Genomic DNA, 24,248 nt, shown 5'->3' on the forward strand with positions numbered 1-24,248 from the left:
TTCTTGGAGAAATGGAAAATTCAAGACTTGAATTTTCCAGCCTATGTTTTGTTCAGGAATGAGGCTTATTTCACTCGGGAAGGCTTATTCATCAGCACAATGCTCATGTGTGGGCTCACGACAACCCACACGGTGTGCGTCCCCATGCAGCACAATATCGCTTTGCAATAAATGTGTGGACAGGTATGGTCGGTGACTGCTTAGTTGGTCCATACCTGCTACCATCCCGCATGAACTCCGCTAAATATCGGATCTTTCTTGAACAAGTTCTACCAGGGTTATTTGACGATGTTCCAGCAAGTGTGAGACGCAACATTTGGTTTCAACATGACAGGGCGCCTGCCTATTATGGAAGGTGTGTTCGTGACCATTTGAACAGGCGTTTTGGGCTTCGATGGATTGGCCGTGGTGGACCCGTTGCCTGGCCCCCACGCTCACCTGATTTATCGAGCCTTGATTTCTTTCTGTGGGGCGGCCCCCTCAAATCTATCATGTATGAATCGCCTGTGGAGACGGAAATGGATCTCGTGGTGAGACTCATCTGCGCTGCTGCTACTGTCAAAGAAACTCCGGGTGTGTTCGACCGTGTCCGCCAATCCATGCTCCGTCGGTGTCACGCATGCATCGCGTCTCATGGTGGAACCTGCGAGCATCTGTTGTAACGTCATGAAATGCATCCATCTCATACTCCATTGTTAATATTATGTGAAATAAATGTTTGCCACTAATTACTGTCTTGTGTCATTTCTGCTTCTTGTGCCTCTGCTACTACTTTCCCGTGACGTTTCCGATTATGGGTTCCTATGCGATTCACATTCCTTTAGATGTTACCTACCTCCCCTAAACGTTTGTACCAAATATTTTTGAGATACCCTGTATATATATATTGTCATATATATATATATTGTCAAACAAAACAGTTTAAAAGAGCAATAGGACCATTCATTTTATTAGTAATGTATGACAGAATGAAACAAAAATGCAACTTATTGTATGCATGTAATAAGTTGCATTGATTAATGTAAAAATGCAGCTTAAAATAATAAATTAGACAGTTATCACTTCTCTTGTTGATATGCAAATTGGAGAATGGGATGAATATCAATTCAACGTATTTAAAAGAACACATTAACAGAGTCACATATTGTGTGTATTATCAAATACATAATTTTATTGCTGCTTATCACTAATAGATTTTTTTGATGTGTATATTTAATTGTAGTTTATTTTGAAGATGTTTTTTTATATATATATGGAAGAAGCAAAATCAGATGATTATAGGACATAATTGTTATAGCATACATTTATTGTCCCTGCTTGCCAAGCTTTCTTCATTTTTAAACTACTTTTTCCTTACCCTAGATATATTCCAGTTGGTCTCCTTGAAAGAGTGCCACAGAAAATTAATGAAAGACCTCCATTATATTTTGGTCGAAATGAAATGGAAACTTTGATGTCAAGTCCAAGTTGTGCAGACTGGATAAAAATAAGGTAACAGTCATTCATTACCACAACAGAAACTTACTCTTGTTAATGATTAATATGTCTTGCCTTTAGAAATTATGGTCAGTGTCTAAGAAATTGGGAGTTTACTAGAAATAGAATGATTTTTGTAGTAGATATTATACACTGATGAGCCAAAACATTATGACCAGTGAGTTATGCAAATCGAAGCAACTGCAGGTGAACTACGGAGCGTGCGATGGTCAGGACATGGTATAAAAATCTCCTGATACTGAGTTCCGTTAATCAGTGTTACTCTTATTCTTCAGATGGAAAAGGCAGTGGACTTAAGCGAGTTTGACAAAGGCCAAAATTGTAATGGCACGGCTGGTGGGGTGCTCACAGTCAGCTGTAGTTAGTACCTACTGAAAGTGGTCCGAGAAGGCGAAAACCCACGAACCGCCAGTGAGGTGTTGAATGACCACGGCTCATTGATGCTGGAGGTGAGCAAAGGCTCTCCCGGATGGTATGTGGTAACAGAAGGGCAACTGTGGCACAACTAGCTGGTAATTGGAATGCTGGTGATGGGAGTAATGTGTCACAATGCACAGTACATTGAACCCTTCTGAAAATAGGGCTGCGTAGCCGCAGGCCACTCTGAGTGCCTATGCTAACTATGGTTCACCAGCAACAGTGCATACAATGGGCAGGCAAGCATCGAAATTGGACCTTGAGTGATTGGAAGAAGGTCGTCTGGTCCGTGAATCACGTTTCCTGTTGCACCATGTGGACGGCCAGGTATGTGAATTGTTTACCTGGGGAAGTGATGCCTAGATGCATCGTGGGACGAAAACAAGCCAGTGGCAGCGGTGTTGTGCTTTGGATGATGTTCTGCTAGGATACCCTGGGGCCAGGTACTCTGACGTCTACCACCAACCTAAACATCATTGCTGACCAGTACACCCTTTCATGGCAACGGTTTTCCCCTCTGGCGGTGGCGTCTTTCAGCAGGATAATGTGCCATGCCACACCGCCTGGATTGTTTGAGACTGGTTCGCAGAACATGGGGAAGACTTTTAGGTATTGCCCTGGCCTACAGATTCCCCAGACATCAATCCCATCGAGCATCTGTGGTTTGTGCTGGAACAGCAACTCTGATCTGCAGTGTCTCAACCACAGACCTTACAGGAGTTAAAGGATCTGCTGGTTACGTGTTGGTACCAGATACCACAAGACATTCAGAAATCTTGTAGTGTCCATGCCTCACTGGGTACGAGCTGTTTTGGCTGCACATGGAGGACCAACATCATATTAGGTAGGTCGTCATAATGTTTTGGCTCATCAGTGTATAAAGTGAACATATTAATTAACCAGCATTGCACAGATGTGAGTCACTATGCCTTGATAATTCATGTTTAATCGTGTATTTGCAGTATATATCAACCTCCCCCATGTTTCTCATCTCATGTAGTGGTGTATTACAGTAAAATCTGCATTACTACTGTCTACTTTTTATTTCAGTTATTTCAGCTTTTTCTTTTAACATTTTACTACACCACACAGTAATCTGTAAAGAAAGTATTAAGCATATACAAGTACTCCCGTATACATGTAGATGGGGGCGCCTCCGTAGCCAGGTGGGAAGGAGCAGCAGTGCGTAGCACACGCTTCTTGATTAGACCGGGGTTCGAACCCGTCACCGCCAAATACGGAAAGGTCAGGGAATGACCACCGCATATCGCGGAGCAATATGGCCTTAGTTGCTAATGCTCCTAAAAACTAAATAACAAACAAACATGTAGATGGTCAAAAAACCAAAACATACAGGCATAAGCAAAGATGTGGCATTGTTCATATTGATGCTGTACTCATGCTGTTCTGTATTGATGTATACAGAAAGCTTTGATTATGTAGTCAAGCCATTCTTTGTTGACTTGGTTTCTCTGATCTTGGAATCTAAACATCTTCAGAGTTTACATTTTGGGAACTTGAAATGTAAACAATCCATTGAATTTCATGAACTGTTTTTGTCTGATGAAAAGGTAACAAATTCTTGGGTGTTAAAAGGTAATCAAAAATGTATATTTGTGTAAAAATAAATTATAAATATATTTGTATTAATTCTACATTTCTAACACTAAGCATCTGCCTTTAATTCAATTTTGTACCTTTAAATTTAGATAATTTTTTTTAGTGCTTCAAAAGCCAACTTATTGCTGAAATATGTGGTAATACTGACTTATATCCTCATATTGTATTACAGATATTTTATAATACATTGCTTGACAAAATGTTTTTTAATAATATTTGATATAATAGGCATCCTGGCATGCAAATTCCAAATATCTAATAGAAATCGATCTACCACCTCACAGAGCTGCACATTATGCAAATTACTCATGCCTATAAAAACAGTTTGTGACCACATCACTTCATTCCCATTTTTTTGGCTTGCTCAGTGGGATAGCTGCATCTCCAGTACTCAGGATGGCAAGTCATCTTTGTTTAGATGACTCTTTGAAATGGTGGGCCATTCAACGACTTGAAGCCCAGCAGGCGGAGGTGGCACATGGGCTTAATGTGTCATGCAGTGTCTTCTCAGCACCACGGAAGTAGTTTCAGGAGACAGGTACCATTACAAGAAGGGCTGACCAAGGTTATGTCAACCAGAACAGACCATTATATGGTTGTAACATCAAAAAGAACCTTACGATGTCCTGTCATCAACTGTCTCTTGAGGTTGCTGTGGCCACAGGTGGAAACATTTCCAACTGGACTGTGTTAAGAAGGCTCAATTCAAGTCAACTCTACAAGGAAGCCAGTGGTTTGTATCCCATCAACCCCAAACCGCCACAGAGTTCATTGAAACTGGTGCCATGAATGTGTGACTTGGAGCCCTGCAAAATGAGGTACAGACCTGTTCTAGCCTACAAACAGATTCTAGATGTTATTTATCTGGAGACATGAGGATGTAGTACCATCCTTCTGCATTGAAACTGGTGCCATGAATGTGTGACTTGGAGCCCTGCAAAATGAGGTACAGACCTGTTCTAGCCTACAAACAGATTCTAGATGTTATTTATCTGGAGACATGAGGATGTAGTACCATCCTTCTGCATCAGAGAAAAGGACACTTACAGCGGAGGCGGTGTTCTTATGTGGAGCAGAATAATGATCAGTGGCTGCACCAGTCTTCATGTTTATGATAGCGGTACTGTAACTGTGCAGAGGTACTGATCTTTGAACCCTATGTGTGGCTTTTCAGGGGTGCTGTTCACCCAGCTTTTCCTTTCATGCATGAGAATGCCACTGCACATAGAACTTCATCTTGAAACTAAAGATATCCAAAGACTGCCGTGGCCAGTATGATCATCAGATGTAAATCTGATTCTACTGCTTTTTTAAAGATATTAATTATTCTATTTTTTATTTTTTATTTTTTTTATGGCCTCGAACTGGGCCAGATACACCATTGATCATTTAATGGAATGGACCTATTCCATTTAGTGGAATGGACTTAATCTTCACTGCTGAAGCCTGCTGGTGCTATCTCCTTTTTGAAATGATCTTCAAAGTGTATACACTTGTAACATCAATAAACCTCAACGATAAACCAAACCTCAAAAAACCGAAACCATTTCTTCACAAGTCTTTGAGAGTATTTTTTGTGGCCACAGATTCTCAACCTTCTTTAACGCACCTGTGCCACTTGAAAATTGCAGTTTCTATTATTATTATTATTAGTAGTAGTAGCAGCAGTAGTATTGGCAAATGATACAAGGAATAGGCGCACTATAGCCCTGGCAGCATATGTGCCCTTAAACCCCCATAACACACACACCACACACACACACACACACACACACGATACAAGGAAGCAAGCTTATATAGCATCAGAAAAATAAATGAATAAATACCCTTCCCCCCCATCTGTCCATCCCATCTAGTAATATATATAATTCTTCCTTAAATTTATTCAACCTACCCACTTTCATAATACAAGATTGTGGTTTGTTCCAACATCTCTCTCTGGCTGACAGAAAATGTTTGCCCATTTACCATGCAGCCATCCTTTTTCAGTTTGAATTTATGTCCCCCTTTTATGTGTTGTCTGAGAAAGAGTTAGCATACTGTCATCATTAAGTTTACTCAATCCATTTAAAGCCTTACACTTCAATCAGGTCTCCTCAAAGCACCCAATTTCTGAGCACTGCAATTCACAGAACTGAAGCCTTTTGTGGTAAAAGTATCCCTTTATGCTATTGACTAACCTGATTGCTCTTCTGTGCACTCATTCCAAGATCCACAACCTTCCTAAAATAAGGCCTTCAGACCTGTACACAGTACTCAAGGTGTGGCCTCATCATTGCCTTATGCAGTAGGACAGTGGTTTTCAACTGGGGTGCTGCAACAACATTCTTGAGGTGCTGTGTAATTTCGGTTCAAGTTACTTAAAGTTATTATTATTATTTTTTTTTTGAAATTTATACATTTATTTCATTACAAAAAGGTGTATGGTATCCATTGTACTGTGTATCTTTTTAATTTTGTGGTGATCTATAATTGATCTTTATTTAGTACCTCTATATAAAGAATAAAATTTTTATATAGGTATATATTAAAAGGTTTTTGACCTTTTAATATATATATAACACAGGTCAAAAACCTGTGGGTATTTCTTTTGGCCTAGGAGTGCCGTGAACCTCTGCAGTAGGATAATCACCTCTTTGTTCCTGTATATAATTAACAGAATCCCCATGAGCTGTTCTGGCAGCCTGTCTGCACTATTGAGAAGAACTTCATGTTGGACTGTAATTACCTCTAGGTCTCTCTCTAATTCTTTACCACCTCGAGTGTGGTACCACATAATTGATATGTTATTCTCGGATTACTGCTACCCATATACAGTACCTTCCATTTACCAATATTAAACCTCAATTGCCGCTTCTCAGTCTATCTGTCTAATTTATCGTGCTCTTCCTGCAGAAAAATGCATTGATTCCTCTCATTAACCACCCTTCATATCAACTGCAAACTTAGACAATAAGCATGATATGCCTTCATCAATATTGTTTGTAAATACTGTAAACAGTAAAGAGCTCAGTATAACCCTGAGGGACTCCACTAATAATATTAGTCCAGGAAGAGCAGTGCCCATTTATAACACCATCTTCTACCACTCAACCGTCCCTTTATCCATAGCAGTAACTTGCTCTTATTGCCGCACTACTCCAATTTGTACAGCAGTCTTTTGTGTGGAACAGTGTCAAATTTTTTACTGAAATATAAAGATATGATGTCAGAATTATTATTTGCATCTAGTTCCTTTATTACTGTATCATAGTAGGTAATCAGATTGGTCAGGCAGGATCTCCCCACCCCAACAGACTCATGCTGAGATTCCATATAATTCCATTCCTGTTAAGATGATCCTGCAATACTTCTTTAACTACTCACTGCATTATTTTTCCTGGAAGAGAAGTTAAGCTTACAGGTCTAATTGTTTGTGTTGCCCTTTGAACTCCCTTTGTGAACAGGAAACACATTTGCACATCTCCAGCCTATAAGAATCTTCTTTTTATTCGAACACTAGTCTTCTTACATTTCTGACATTAGTTTGTCAAAACTTCAGTGGTTGTACTGCCATTCTGCAAATTAAATAATCAGCAGTCTGTGTACATAGAAAGAATTTTTCAATCAACTTTCCACTTAAATTTTACCAGAGCATAATTCTACTGATAATGCTTCTGTCAATTAAATTCTTCCAAACTAGTTGTAAAGCTATTCATACCCATTCCTTTCACTCTATTTTACTTAGAGAATAAATTAATTTGAATTAATTTATAGTTATTATTTAGCTGCTATTTTGATATCATGTCAACTGCTTCATTTCCACCTAAGCTTCTAACATCTTTGGCATGTTTTCTTTCTTAATTACATGTACATACAGCATCTACATATATATTACATTTTAAATTATGTGTTTATGAACAAATTGTGTTGAAATCTTCCACTATGTGCTGGCATTTGTTATTTGTTGTGTTTACAACTAATAACAGTTTTAACATATGGCAGACCAAAAATAGCTTTCCAATTGGAGGAGATCACTGTGAATAAAAAATGTTTAATGAATAAAAATGTTTACTCATTCGTTTAAAATTTAACTTAATAATTTATTTTCCTCAAATCTAAATACAGATTTATTTTTCTTCCTCAATCATTTTGCCTTTAGCCAGCGGGTTGATGATTGTGGAGCAGACTTCAGTCTTTTGTTGTGGAAGTTAATAGCCTAAATAAATTTAAGGCTGAGCTGGACAGGTATTTGGAACGAACGGAGGGGTGAAATCAGAGCGTTTTTTTGGATGATGCTGCATATGCTTGCTTTCTTGCATTGTATGCCTCTAATAATGCTAATCAGTCTCAATTATCTGATTTTGGCCTTAAATTGAAGTTCTTTAAAATTAACTTTTTTCTAGAAGTTGCTGAAATTGAATAAAGTAATAAATAAATAATAAATAGATGTAGATGATATTATTGCATCAAAAAGAAAAAGTAAAAAGGTTTTTTTACTTATTTTTTTATGATTTTTTAAAAAAATTACAATTTGATTTTTTGCAGTTTCACTTGGATGTTGGGCAATAAAGTCAAAATAACAACAAATTAATATTAGAAAGCATTTACGTACAAAGTTTTCATTTTTTACAAATCTTAAAAATTCCATAAAAACGCCAATTTGCAGAACCCAATACTTGAGGAAGACTCACTGCGCGAGGCCACACACAAAGGGATAATGGTACTTGCAAATGTTTACTCATTATCAAGCAGAGAATTTTCTTTTTTTAATTAATTCTTACTCATTTACAAAATCAGTTACACCTCCAGAACAGTGATATCACTTGCTATTAAGTGAACATATTATTGCTGTTAATACACGGCAATAATATGTTCACTTAATAGCAACCAAGAGTATACATACCCTTGGGGGGGGGGGAACCTTGTATGTTGCATCCAAAATGGTGGATTTTCATGTGCTTAGTTTTTAGTAAAATATTTATCAGCTAATTGCTGTGAAATTTTATTAATTTTGCCATGTATTTATTTATTTCTGATGCCCTAGAATTTATCATGTTTTCAGAAAACCAAACTGCCCGGCCTATCATAGTGCCAAAGTGAAGTTAAGTGATTTCTCCATAAATCACTTCTCACTTCATGTATATTTTTTTCTAGAACTTGTGGGTTGGTCACTCACACACTAGCAAGGCTTTTCTGGATTTATTGGATGATTGTATTCTACAGCATCATGTTCAGGAGGCAACTAGAGGGAGTAATACTCTTGATCTGATTATGACTCCCTCTAGTTGCCTCCTGAACATGCTGCTGTAGAAAACAATCATCCAATAAATCCCCAAAAGGCTTACTAGTGTGTGAGTGACCAACCCACAAGTTCTAGTCAGTATCTGGGAAATTAAAATCCCCCATTGTAAGACATTCTGATTTACTGGCCCACTCTATTTCTCTGTACAGTTGTTCATTATCCAAGTCATTAGGTATATAACACGTTCCTACTCTCAATTTTGTTTTGTCATTGTTTATGTCACACCAAACTGACTCAACACTGCACTGTTCACCTCATATCAACTGGCTGCACTTCCTTAGATTTTGTGTTTCTTAACTAATAGCATAATCTCTTCTCCCTTCCTGTGCACATTGTACTCCCCAAATTCCAATTCTGCGTTCCTTATATCTGTGTGACACAGTGTCTGATATCCCAACAATATCTGCCTTTGATGTTTTGAACAACACCTCAAATTCATCAAATTTATTTACCAAACTCCTAGCAGTTGTATACACACAAGTATACACAATTTCTAGGAGAAACATGCACCTGTTTCTACTCTTATTTACCCTAACACAGCCCATGTATTTACTTTAGCATTAGCATTAGCATTAGTAGAGGCATATGATGCAAGAAAGCAAGCTTATGCAGCATCAGCCAAAAAAAAAAAGTAACATAAATAAATAAAAATAACCACTTCCACTTCACCCCTCTGCCCTCTGTTCGTTCGAAATACCTGTCCAGCTGAGCCTTAAACTTATTTAGGCTATCAACTTCCACGACAAGGGATGGAAGTCTGTTCCACCTACCAACCACCCGCTGGCTAAAGGCAAATTTCCGCACATCTATCCTACATCTGTCTTTCCTCAGTTTGAATTTATGCCCTCTCAGGTGATTATTCTGAGCAAGAGGAAGAATCCCATCAGCATTGAGCATGCTCAAACCATTCAACGCTTTGTACACCTCTATCAGATCACCTCGCTGGTGCCTGGTTTCCAGACACTGTAATTCGCAAAACTTAAGCCTTTCTTCGTAAGAGCACCCCTTTGTCCCATTCACCAATCTAGTTGCCCTTCTCTGTACTCGTTCCAGCAGCTCTACATCCTTCTTGAAATGAGGCCTCCAGGCCTGTATACAGTACTCTAGGTGTGGCCTGACCATTGCCTTATACAAGGGAATAATCACCTCCTTATCCCTGCTAGAAAAATTCCTATATATCATTGACAATACACCATGAGCTACTCTTGCAGCCCGTCTGCACTGCTCAGAGAACTTCATATCTGCCTGCACAACCACCCCCAGGTCCCTTTCATTCTCTACCACTGTCAGTGTAGTACCACAGAGTTGATACGTTGCTCTGGGGTTGCTGTTTCCCATATGTAGTACTTTACATTTGTCAATGTTAAACTTCATTTGCCACCTCGAAGCCCATCTGCTCAACCTTTCCAAATCCTGTTGCAGCAGCATAGTGTCAGTAGTGTCCTTGACAACCCTGCCAACCTTCGTATCGTCTGCAAACTTGGACATTAAGCCTGATATACCATTATCAATATCATTTATAAATACAGAAAACAATAAAGGACCCAATACTGAACCCTGAGGGACTCCACTAATAACATTAGTCCACGATGAGCAGTGTCCATTGATTACCACTCTCTGTCTTCTCCCCCTCAACCACCCCTTTATCCATAGCAGCAGTTTGCCTCCAATGCCACACTGCTCCAATTTGTGCAGCAGTCTTCCATGTGCAACAGTATCAAAAGCCTTTCTAAGATCCAAGTATATAATATCAAAGTTATTCCCTGCATCCAGTTCTTTTGTGACTGCATCATAATATCCAATCAAATTGGTCAGGCAAGACTTACCCTTAACAAAACCATGCTGTGTCCTAGCTATAACTGAAGTCTTGTCTAGATGATCCTGCAGTGCTTCTTTAACCAGTGCCTCCATTAATTTTCCAGGAACAGAAGTTAAACTCACAGGTCTATAATTACTTGTGTCAGCCTTTGATCCCCCTTTGTGAATTGGGGTCACATTTGCACATCTCCAGTCCATGGGTACCTCCCCTGAGTCCAAGGAAGCTCTCATAATTATGGCTAAGGGTTTGCTTACTTCCTTTGCTGCCTCCTTTAATATAACTGGATAGATCCCATCCACCCCAGGTGCCTTTCTTGTGTTTATCTTCAACAATTTCTCCTCCACTTTGCTCTCAGTTATTACAAGATTCTCTAGCTTACTGCTAGAGTTGAATACACCTCTGGCATTCCCCTCGCTGAATAACTCCTCATGTGTGAATGTTGATGCAAAATATTCATTTAGTTTGTTAGCTACCTGAGCAGGGTCATCAACAGTTGACCCATCGATCTCAAGTTGACGAATCTGATTCATCCCCTTCCTTCTAGAGTTTACATAAGTAAAGAACTCTTTGCTGTTTTTCTTCGCATCCCTTGCCAAGGATCTCTCGTAATCTGCCTTCGCCTGCCTAACCTCCTTTGTAACTTGGTTACAGTTCAACTTGTATCTATCATAGGCGTCTGTGTCACGTGTTAATTTGTATGTATCCCATGCATTTTTCTTTTCTGCCATATGCCTCATCAGTTCATCTGACATCCATTTAGGCCGAAACCTTGAACAATATTTCTTAGTTGGTATGTAAAGCCTAGTAGCTTCCAAGATAAGTTCTTTGAATGCTTCCCATTTTGAATTTGCTGTTGGCAATATCATCAGTTGATCCCACTGTATAGAATTTAAATACTGTCTCAGTCCATTGTAGTCCCCTTTACGAAAGCAATACCCCTTCCCTTTACCCCTAATGGTAGTTACCTCTTTGAGTAACTCCCACTTCAGCACACTGTGGTCACTGCCACCAAGTGGTTCATTTATCTGCAGATTCTTAATGCATGAAGAATCACTACTGATAATCAAATCAAGAGTTTTACTCCCTCTAGTTGCCTCCCGAACATGCTGATGTAGAAAACAATCATCCAATAAATCCACAAAAGCCTTGCTACTGTGTGAGTGACCAGCCCCCAAATTCCAGTCAATATCTGGGAAATTAAAATCTCCCATTATAAGACTCTCTGATTTACTGCCCCACTCTATTTCTCTGAACAGTTTCTTATTATACTCATCAGAGTCATTAGGCCTATAGCACACTCCTACTCTCAATTTTGATCTCCCAATGCTTATGTCACACCAAACTGACTCGACACTGCACTGTCCAGCGATTTCGACTGGCTTCACTTCCTTGGATTTTGTGTGTTTTTTAACTAATAGCATAACCCCTCCTCCCTTCCTATCCTGTCTATCCTTTCTGTAGACATTGTACTCCCCAAATTCCAGTTCTGCATTCCTTATATCTGTGTGACACCACGTCTCTGAAATCCCCACAATATCTGCCTTTGATGTTTTGAGCAATACCTCAAATTCATCAAATTTATTTACTAAACTCCTAGCATTGGTGTACACACAAGTATACATGCACCTGTTCTTTTTCTTAGCTACCCTAACACAACCCATGTGTTTACTTGTACCCCAATGATTCCCAGCAGTCTCTGAAATATCCTGCATCTTATTTTCCAGGCTGCGGCTCATTCCAATAGAAGCAGTGCAAGAATCACTTTCACCTCTGCCAGTGGCTACTGTTAATCTATTAGTCCTTGTATCCCCCCAATCTAGCAGTTTTCCGACCCACCTAACACTGCCTCGATAGCATCAGCAAACATTCTTGCACCCTTTCTATTTAAGTGTATCCCATCCCTGTAGAAGCAGTCTCTCCTGTTAACAAGTACAGACCAGGCTGAAAAAAATTCTACCCCTTGAGCCCTGCACAATCTTTCCAGAGCCGAATTGATTGACAGGGCTCTCATCATATACTCCCTCCTATCGTGTCTGGGCAGAATTGCAGACACTTTCAATTTCAACCCTAATTCATGGCTTTTTTTCATCAGTGACCTGTACTTGTCAAGTAATTCCGCCGGTCTCCTACTCTTAATATCATTGATGCCAACGTGTACAACTATATCACCTTTTGTGCCCTTAAAAGATGATATCCGCTCTACAACGTCAAATATCCGCTCTACTTGTTCCACAATGACTCCCAGCAGTCTCTGGAATCCCCTGCACCTTGTTTTCTAGGCTGCTGCTCATTCCAATAGAAGCAGTGCAAGAATCGCTTTCACCTCTGCCATCGGCTACTGTTAATCTAATAGTCCATGCTAGCAGTTTTCCGAGCCACCTAACACTGCCTCAATGGTATCAGCAAATATTCTTGCACCCTTTGTATTTAAGTGTATCCCATCCCTGTAGAAGCTGTCTCTCCTGTTAACAAGCACAGAACAGGCTGAAAAAAATTTTACCCCATGAGCCTTGCACAATCTCTCTCCAGGGCCGAATTTATTGACAAGGCTTTCATCATATACTCCCTCCTATCATGTCTGGGCAGAATTGCAGACACTTTCAATTTCAGCCCTAACTCACGGCTTTTTACAACATTGAGCTGTAGTTGTTAAGTAACTCATCCATTCTCCTACTCTCAATATCGGTAGTGCCAATGTGTACAACAATATCACCTATTGTGCGCTTAAAAGATGATATCTGCTCTACAACATCATCAACTTTTGCTCCTGGCAAGCATACCCTGCTCCACCTTTTGCACAAAATATTCCCCGTTTCCCTGACAATAGAGTCACCTACAACAACTAGTTCCTATAGGACCAGTGCATTTTGCCTTGGGGATTGCCACTGACATGTTTAAGTGCAAGCTCTGGCATTGATGTGGGCAGCTATGATGGGCCCCTCAATTTAAATCCTTCAAGGGCATCTACCCTGTTCTTCAAGCTCTCATAAATGGCCATAACAATGCTGAATTGGCACCTGATTTTCTCACACTCCTTACATCGCGCACACACAAAGATATTCCCCTTGACAATATCATATCCCATTCCTGAATAGCTCCACAAACATTATACAAGAAATACATTTCAAACGCCTGTGGTTCAGAGGACAACCCCCCCCTTCAGTTCTCCCCTGAGCCACAGCACTCCCACTACTTTTTGCTTTGCTGTTCTGGTCTGAGGTATGATTTCGATTCATTTTCAATACAGTTAAATATATAAAAATAGAACACTAAACCTATATCCCAAAGCAGTTATAACACTATATATATACATATATATATTTCAGTATGGAGTTTTATCTCCCACCGAGTTAAGTTATATCTATTAAGTTAAAAAATTACGTTTGAAAAATAGTACCTGAGGACCTTGCTGAACTCAAGGGGGAGGGGATACTTCAGCTAAAAAAGGTTGAGAACCACTGTATTCTTCTGCACAATAAATTTTTTCTTGTAAATTGTTTAGAAAATTTTTACATAAAATGCCCTTGCAATTATTTGATTATTAGGTAATAAATTATTATAATTTATATTAGAATTAATATAAATCAGTTTGTAATAAATTATAAATTGCATTATTTTTGCTGCATTTTAGTGAGATGCTCCTTGGCCCTGTTCCAGAGAACTTTATCTTCTTGCCGAAGCATAAAGCTAATGCATATCATTGAATTATGTAAATGTACAGAAATTATTATGCATTGAAATTTTTGTTATATTGTGATGTAAAAAAATGTTTTTAATAAATATATTATTTTATAGTCTTTGCATTTCCTTTTTAATTTTTGAATTTGTATGTGGATAGCTATATGGTTATGCATTTAGAATGGGTTTCTCCTCCACTTTCCTCTCAGTTATTACAAAATCATCTAGCTCACTGCCAGAGTTTACTTCACCTCTCGCATTCCCCTTCCTGAATAACTCCTCATGTGTGAATGTAGATGCAAAATACTCATTTAGTTTGTTAGCCACCTGAGCAGAATCCTCAACTGTTGAACCATCAATCCAGTGCACCAATCTGATTCATCCCTTTCCTTCTAGAGTTTACATAGGTAAAGAACTCTTTTCTGTTTTTCTTTGCATCCTTTGCCAAGGATTTCTCATAATCTGCCTTTGCCTGCCTAATCTCCTTGACTTGGTTACAGACCAGCTTATATCTATCATAGGCTTCCATGTCACCCATTAATTTATATGTATCCCATGCATTTTTCTTCTCTGCCACATGTCTCATTACTTCATCTGACATCCATTAAGGCCTAAACCTTGAACAATATTTCTTAGTTGGTATGTAAAGCCTAGTAGCTTCTAAGATAAGTTCTTTGAATGCTTCCCATTTTGAATTTGCTGTTGGTAACATCATCAGTTGGTCCCACCGTATAGAATTTAAATACTGTCTCAGACCACCGTAGTCACCTTTACAAAAGCAAAAACCCTTCCCTTTACCCCTAATGGTAGTTACCTCTTTGAGTAAATCCCATTTCAGCACACTGTGATCACTGCCACCTAGTGGTTCCTTTATCTACAGAGTCTTAATGCATGAAGAATCACTACTGATAATCGGATCAAGAGTATTACTCCCTCTAGTTGCCTCCCGAACATGCTCCTGTAGAAAGCAATCATCCAATAAATCCACAAAAGCCTTGCTAGTGTGTGAGTGACCAACCCACAAATTCCAGTCAATATCTGGGAAATTAAAATCCCCCATTATAAGACACTCTGATTTACTGGCCCACTCTATTTCCCTGTATAGTTTCTTATTATACTCATCAGAGTCATTAGGCCTATAGCACACTCCTACTCTCAATTTTGATCTCCCAATGCTTATGTCACACCAAACTGATTCGACACTGCACTGTCCAGTGATGTTGACTGGCTTCAATGCCTTGGATTTTATGTGTTTCTTAACTAATAGCATAACCCCTCCTCCCTTCCTATCCTGTCTGTACACATTGTACTCCCCAAATTCCAGTTCTGCATTCCTTATATCTGTGTGATGCCCCGTCTCTGATATCCCAACAATATCTGCCTTTGATGTTTTGAGCAATACCTCAAATTCATCAAATTTATTTACCATACTCCTAGCATTGGTGTACACGCACCTGTTCCTATTCTTAACTACCCTAACACAACCCATGTGTTTACTTGTACCGCAATGACCCCCAGCAGTCTCTGAAATAGCCTGCATCTTGTTTTCCAGGCTGCTGCTCATTCCAATAGAAGCAGTGCAAGAATCACTTTCACCTCTGCCAGTGGCTACTGTTAATCTATTAGTTGTTGTATCCCCCCAAGCTAGCAGTTTTCCGACCCACATAACACTGCCTCGATAGCATCAGCAAATATTTTTGCACCCTTTTTATTTAAGTGTATCCCATCCCTGTAGAAGTAGTCTCTCCTGTTAACAAGTACAGACCAGGCTGAAAAAAATTCTACCCCTTGAGCCTTGCACAATCTTTCCAGGGCCGAATTGATCGACAAGGCTCTCATCATATATACTCCCTCTTATTCTATACTCCCTCTTATTCTATCTGGGCAGAATTGCAGACACTTTCAAATTCAGCCCTAATTCACGGCTTTTAAACAGGTATCTGTACTTGTTAAGTAATTCTGCCGGTCTCCTACTCTTAATATCATTAGTGCCAATGTGTACAACTATATCACCTTTTGTGCCCTTAAAAGATGATATCCGCTTTACAACGTCATCAACCTTTGCCCCTGGCAGACATACCCTGGTCCTGTAAGGATACTTGGTGTTCTCGCAACACTCTCCAAATAGTCGAACATTGAACAGCCAGTTGCATTGCTATTCTGCATGTGCTGATTCCAGGAGTGGCTTGCACAACATTCAAAATCTCCTCCTCCTCTACTTCAGGAGTTGTAGATCTTGGTCGTCCTCTGTCGGCAGCACGAGGTGTAATGGTCTCATGTTCACAAAGGTGGCGATGGATATTTTCAAACGTTTACCTGTCTGGACATCTTCGTTCTGGGAACCTTTTGTGGTACAAACGACGAGCCTCCAGAGCATTGCCGTCTGCCAAATCGTACATAAAGTGCATATTCGCTTGCTCCTGATTTGAGTACATGGTTGGAATGGAAAACCACCAGATTCTGTCAGTACCTTGTGATGATGGAAATCGCCTGCGGGAGATAAGACATCCTGGTTAATAACTCGGGAACCAAGCATTTCCGGAACTATGTTGATATAAAATATTTTTGTTGTCTACATATGAGGAACTCATTCCTGAAGTTATGGCATGTATTTTTGAGATACCCTGTATATATATATATATATCAGGAATTCATTCAACAGCTGCAATTTTTTTAAATTTGTTTCAGCAGTTATTTTATTTATTTATTTTTTGTTTCATTTTTAAAATTTCCGTGCTCATGAAATATATATGCTATTACCATTGATATACAAATACCCACTTAATATTCTTTCACCCCGAACCTGGATAATGGTTCTATCTCCGATGCCATAAACTGTACAAGATGAAGAGATACTACCTAAGGTATGGCCTGCCACCCCCTCCACAGAACCTTTTTTTGAAGTACTATAGATGGTAGTAAATCCACCGATAACTCTTTTTGACTTCATCCATTAAAAGCTTGATTGCACTGAGATCTGGAAAGATCACCATCTAAGAAAGGAAAGTATCTTCTAAATATCTTTAAAAAATATCTACACATTTCTGGTCAGTTGGTGCAGCATATATTGCTAGAAAGTGACATCACCACTGAGGAACAACAGGAGAATTAAGTGATTGACCTAATAAACAATATTGTTTACATGCACAACTACCAGATGCCTACTATCTATTGTACATATGGGTTTTAAAAATTTAAGTTTTTCAAATGGTGGTACCCCAAAGAGCCAAGATTGTTACTCTCTCTTTGGTATGCTAATGATTATATCTGCTTTTATCACATCTAAAATGTATCACTGGTTATCGATATAGTTTAGGGCTAAAGCCTCATGTTATGTAAAGAGTTTAACTAATGTACAAGTTGGTGCAATTGCATCATTTCAGTACATAGCCAACTACTTAAATAGTTATAAATTGGCATCATTAAGTCTATCTCATATTGTGAATACCTTCATGAGTTGCCATGATATTGCACTACCTCGAATAAGTAACACTTCACTATAGGAGAAGACTATTGTTACTTATTCCCAACGGATACCATCATCCATATGGCACCGTTTCGGAGCTTATTGGCTCTTCATCAGTGAGTAGGTGGTCAGGTACCCTGGTGTTGCAGTGATGGCAACCCAGTTGTGAAGTATAAATTCCAATATGAGAGATGCCTTATGATGATGATACCAATTTATAACTATTTAAGTAGTTGGCTATGTACTGAAATTATGCAATTGCACTAACTTGTACATTAGTTAAACTCTTTACATAATCTGAGGCTTTAGCCCTAAACTATATCATAATTTACTTTACTCCACACCATCAGGCATCTCTCATATTGTGGATTTATGCTTCACAATTGGGTTGTCATCATTGCAACACCAGGGTACCTGCCCACCCACTGATGAAGAGCCAATAAGCTCAGAAACAGTGCCGTATGGGTGATGGTATCCGCTGAGAATAAGTAACAGTAGTCTTCTCCTATGGTGAAGTGTTAACTTATTCGAGGTAGTGCAATATCATGGCAACTCGTGAAAGTATTCACAATATGAGATATACTTAATGATGCCAATTTATAACTATTAAGTAGTTGGCTATGTACTGAAATGATGCAGTTGCACTAACTTGTACATCACTAGTTATCTTATGAAATTTACTTGAAATATGGACTACATGAAATGCTAGGTACACCCTGGTGTAATTTTTTGGAACTGTTTGTGCCTTTTGTCAAGGGCAAAGAGAGGGTAAGGGATTTTGCTTTCATAAAGGAGACTATAATGGTCATAGACAAGTTTTTAAATTCTTTTCAGTTTAAGTGAGACTAACTGATCACGTTACCAATTGTAAATTCCAAATGGGAAGCATTCAGAGAAGTAACTGTAGAAGCTGCTATGCTTTTATACTAACTAAGAAATACTGTTCAAGACTTAGATCTACAGTAAATGGTAAGAACGGGGCAGTGATGTCAGGTGAACTGATGACACTTATGGCAGAGAAGAAAAATGCATGGGATGTATATAAAATAGTCTGTAATCCCATCACAAAAGACATTAGGCAAGCTAGGACAGATTACAAGAAGTCTCAAAGAATGCAATGAAAAAGTGGCAAAGACTTCTTTGCTTACATTAACAGTAGGAGGAAGGGATTCAATTATATTGGTCCAATTGATGTCAAAGGTTTAACTTTTGATGATCCTGCTTGGGTTGCTGACAAACTGAATAGGTATTTTGCATCTATATTCACTTGAGTAATTCTATAGGGAAGGGGGGGGTGCAAGAAGTTGATCAAACTCTTAGTAGAGAGCTAAATGATTTTGTGTTAACTGAGAGGAAAGTGGAAGAGAAATTGTTGATCCCATCCACCCCAGGCACTTTTTTCATAAAAAAGTGCCTGGGGTGGATGGGATCTATCCAGTTATATTAAAGGAGGTAAGCAAACCCTTAGCCATAATTATTAGAGCATCTCGATTCAGGGGAGATCCCATGGATTGGATATGGGCATTTATATCTCCAATTCACAAATGGGGATCAAAAGGTGACATGGGTAATTACAGACCTGTTAACTTCAACTCCAGGGAAAATAATGGAATCACTGGTTAAAGAAGTAATGCAGGACCATCTAGATAGGAATGCAATTATACCACAGTCACAGCATGCATTTGTTAAGGAGCATTCTCTGAGCAGTATGATTGGATACTACGATGCAGCAACAAAGGAACTGGATGCAAAATAAAAAAAATTTAATACCATATACTTGGCTTTCAGAAAAGTTTTTGATGCCATTATACATGGTAGATGACTTTCTTCAACCGGTGAAATACCACCACTTTGCTTATTGGAGGCCTGAAGTGGTGAAACCCATGTTTAGTCTCTAGAGCAAAGTTTCCGGCATCCCCCTCCCACCATACTTCTCCTTCAACCCATGCACGGTACTAAGTACTATAGGTTTTGATACCTTTCGTGTTTGGGGTTTTCATAAAAAAAAAAATTAAAGAGTGCTGTACAAATTGGAGCAGTGTGGCATTGAGGGCAAGTTACTGCTATGGTTAAAGTGATGGTTCAATGGAAGAATACAGAGAGTGGTTATCAATGGACACTGCTCTTCATGGTCTAATGCCCAGGTTCCCAACCTGTGGGTCGCGACCCCCAAGGGGGTTGCAAAGTGTTTTCTGGGGGGTCGCTGTGGTTATTTTTAGTTGCAATTATTTTTATAGGGAATTTCACCACGAAGGTTTTCAACACATTTATTTCAATATGGCATATGGCTACACTGCAATATTCTACTAGTGGTCGTAACACTGATTTTTGATAAATGAAAGGAAGTGACTTAAGGTCCACCGCAGCGGATACTTAAAAAATATTAAAACCCACCATGTTCATACATATTAAACATTTTAGATTTTAATTATTTGCTATGGCGGGCCTTTAATATTTTTTCAAATTTCTGTCACGGCGGACCTTGATTCACTTCCTAAAAATAAAATATACAAATGCAGGATTATCATTAGAATAAAATTCTATGTTACAAATAGTAAACTGAAAAAAATATTCACTATGATGCAAAATTCCATATCAGAATTCATTTTTAATCGGTGTCTTGATGTCGAATACAGACTGCCGAGTAAAGGTGAGTTGCCCTCTTAACACAGTTGAAGATCACCCCATATGTTTTGCTGACGTTGCCATGTTTGCAATGTAATTCAATAATGTCCACGATAGGCCATCTAACGCAAACTGGCACGAACTTAGTTCGCCAATAGTCAACCACCTTTAGTTGGCACCATGATAGAAACCAGCCACTCGCTGTCGAGCACGGGTTAGCTACTGCTTGCACTTTCTAAAATTTAAAGAGCTTGAGTAGATCGTCATCAGTCCATGCTAAATCCGTACCCATGGAGAAAAAATGTAAATATTCAGAAGACTATCTAAAATTTGGCTTTATCACCTTGATCAGCAACGGCATAGAGAAGCCACAATGCGTTTTGTGCAGTGTCGTTCTCAGTGCTGAATCTATGAAACCTTCAAAACTGAAACGTCACTTAGAGACAAAACATCCAGAACATACTAAAAAGGATTTGGAGTTCTTTTGACGCCATGAAACTGGTCTCAGATGTCAGAGACTTCATCCTACAGGAAGTTTTCAGAAAGAGAGCACAGCAGCAGTGCAAGCATCATATGAAGTCGCATTGGAAATTGCCAAACAAAAAATACCTTACACGATTGTAGAAACAGTCATCAAACTCTGCATTTTGAATATGGTTAAGTTAATTCTTGGGAAGCCAGCGAGATAAAGATGCGACAAATATCTCTGTCCAATAACACTATTCAGAAGTGCATTTCAAATATGTCCGTAGACGTGTAAGAGCAGGTTTTGAATGAAATCAGTTTCTCCATTGTTTTCTTTTCAAGTTGATGAATCAACGGACGTAAGTTCATGTTCTCAGTTGTTTGTCTTCATGAAATACACTGGTGTGCAAAATTTAAGCACCAGTCAGGTTTTCATCTGTAGCTTCTCATAGGAGTGGCCTGGATATGGGAAAAGCATACCAAAGGAACCTCCTGAGGTACAGAAACAAATATTGCTTTGTTAAACCTCTTGTGAATCTATCATTCAGAAATTCAAAATGGGTAAACTGTAGCAGTCTGGGCCATACTTCTAGTTTACCCAGGACTGATCTTAAGCCTAAATATTAAGAAAATTATCCAGATCCTGCAGCTTAGCAATACCATGACCAGTTCTGATGCGTCAATTAGATTATCTTTCGTAAATTAGGCAAATGTGATTATTTTGTCACAGTACACAAAAATCATAGCTATTTTTATAAATAAAAAATTTTTCCTAGATCTCTGTACAGTGTTTATTTTGTCTACGACTTACAAATTTATAAATTTGTCTCTGGGTTTATCCAAATAAGTAGCATCATATTTCTTGGAGGTGTAGCTGAACCAATTCATGATAGCCTCTCAATTTCAGAGATTAGTTCTATGTAAAAAAAAACAGGCTTTTGTCTTTCTCAAACAAACTTTTAGATTTCTCTCGTCTATTCATATAAAATTAATATGACAAGAGAGTCAAGTCAACACAACTTCTGTTGTTGTTGGTGCATCGGCTTCTGTGGCCATAATGCACCTCCCCAAGTTTTTGCATTTACTCTGATCCAAGTCCGAGGTGGGATATGAACCCGCAACCTTTGGGTTGCCAGGCAGGCACTTTACCCACCCAGCTAGCCCGGTCGGCTGTGATGATTGTGTTGACTTTCTGTGATATGTCTAAATTCAGATAATGTCAGATAATGTGAAATTATCTGACTTCACTCCATAATAAATTAAAATAAATAAAAAGCATGAACAGAATGGTGATGAATGACTAGGCGACGAGCCCTAGCTGTGTCATGCAGGGAAGATATAACCAGTTTTTGTCAATTTTACATTTCTCACCTAAAATTGAGGTCACAGCCATGCTGTTCACAGTTATCACAATGTCTAAAAATAATGACATTTTTTTTCTTTTTTTATAGCTTCCATAAAAATATGCCACTAAGTATTCATGGTCAACAGACCAACTCAAAGGAGGATGGGGGGGGGGGTGGTATTGTTGTTATTTGGTTTTTAGGAGCATTAGCAACTAAGGCCACGTTGCTCCAGGGATATGCGGTGGTCATTCCCTGACCTTTCTGCATCCTCCGTATTTGGTGGTCACGCGCTCAAACCCCAGTCTAATCAAGAAGTGTGTGCTACGCACTGCTGCTCCTGCCCACCTGGGTGGAGGGTATAAATTTATAAATTACCTCTTATTCCAAAAGCATGTTTTCACATGTTATGCTTCTACACTGTCTTTAAGCAACTCTGCATTATTTCCATGCAACAATTTTCCTGCGATGTTACCCTCATCCAAAGGCTGGATCTCCTTTCTTTTCGTATACTGTTATACTCACAAAGCATGAAGGTTGAATCTGGCCTTAAAGAAAAATAGTAATTGTTTTAGTATAACTAATGTTTCTGGATTTTATCTGAATTTAAAAATCAATTTGACAGGTAAAAATTGAAAAGGCAATGCCAAAATATAATTAAAATAGTAGTAGTAGTAATGGCAAATGATGCAAGAAAGCAAGCTTGTATAGCATCAGCCAAAAAAAAAGTTCACCCATCCATACACCCTCCAAGAATTTAACTAGTTCTCCCTTGAATTCATTCAACCCATGCACTTCTACAACAACAACAGATAGAAGCCTGTTCCAACAATCAACCACCCTCTGGCTGAAGGAAAACTTCTGCACATCTATCCTGCAACCATCCTTCCTCAACTTGAATTTGTGCCCCTTCATGAGTGTAGTCTCTAACCAATCTGATAGGTTATTATGATGCATTGACAAGGAACTGAATGCAAAAAATAATTTTGATATCATATACTTGGATTTCAGGATGGCTTTTGATACTGTTGCACATAAAAGACTGCTGTACAAACTGGAGCAATGTGGCATTAAGGGCAAGTTACTGCTGTGAATAAGTGGAAGTTAGCCACAGGGGCTCACATGTGGTGAGTATGGGCCTAGCAAACCCAGGGTCCTGAGCTGGCTATCATCATTCTTCTCTTTCCTGCTTTCTTGGTGATTCCCTTCTACTTCTGACTCTCTCTCAGGGTAATGGGGGGATTTTTTATTTTTTTTGGCTGGTGCAGCATAAGTCTCAGGTTTCCTTTCACCATAAGGGTAATAATAATAATAATAAGAAGAAGAAGAAGACAGAGAGTGGTTATCAATGTGTACTACTCTTCATGGACTAATGTTATTAGTGGAGTTCCTCAAGTTTCAGTTCTGGGTCCATTGTTGTTTTGAATATTTATCAATGATGTTGATGAAGGTACAACAGGCTTAATGCCTTAAGTTTGCAGATGATAAAGGTTGGCAGGATGGTGAACAATAGTCACCAGGGTGAGCTACTGCAGCAAGATCTAGGAAATTGGGTTGATGGGCTGAGAAATGGCAGTAAAATGGCAGTAAAGGTTCAACCTTCACAAATGCAAGGTACTGCATGAGTAGCAGTAACTCCAGAGTAACTTATCAACTGTGTGGTAACTCAGGGTAAAAGACCTGGGTGTAATTGTACAGTCAGACATGGCACACTATGGCCATAGATGCCGATGTGCCTAAGAAATCCCCAAACAAACAGTCAGACATGAAATTTTCTGAGCAGTGTAGATATGCTGCCAGGACAGCTCATGGGGTTTTGTCAATCATGTACAGAAACTTTGCTAGTAGGGATAAGGAGGCGATTATCCCTTTGTATAAGGCCATGGTTAGGCGGCATCTTAAGTACTGTATACACATCTGGAGGCCTTACTTTAGGAATGATGTAGACCTGCAATGGATGTAGAGAAGGGCAACCAGATTGGTGAAGGGAACAAAAGGGTGCTCTTACCTAGAAAGGCTTCAGTTCTGCAAATT

General features: G+C 39.0%; 1 protein-coding gene across 1 annotated transcript in view; it reads left to right on the forward strand.

Moving 5' to 3' along the window:
• The window catches only part of Dus3 (Dihydrouridine synthase 3), a 99,638-nt gene extending 85,297 nt beyond the window's left edge, over nucleotides 1-14,341 (forward strand). Inside the window, exons 11-12 of the mRNA XM_090378281.1 lie at nucleotides 1,363-1,491; nucleotides 14,269-14,341. Of these exons, the coding sequence (XP_090234407.1) occupies nucleotides 1,363-1,491; nucleotides 14,269-14,341 (202 nt within the window). The remainder of the gene's footprint in view (nucleotides 1-1,362; nucleotides 1,492-14,268) is intronic.
• The last annotated feature ends 9,907 nt before the right edge of the window (nucleotides 14,342-24,248 follow it).

The sequence above is a fragment of the Mastigoproctus giganteus genome, chromosome 1, assembly GCF_048544385.1.
Source record: "Mastigoproctus giganteus isolate SK-2022 chromosome 1, ASM4854438v1, whole genome shotgun sequence".
NCBI classification, from domain to species: Eukaryota; Metazoa; Arthropoda; class Arachnida; order Uropygi; family Thelyphonidae; genus Mastigoproctus; species Mastigoproctus giganteus.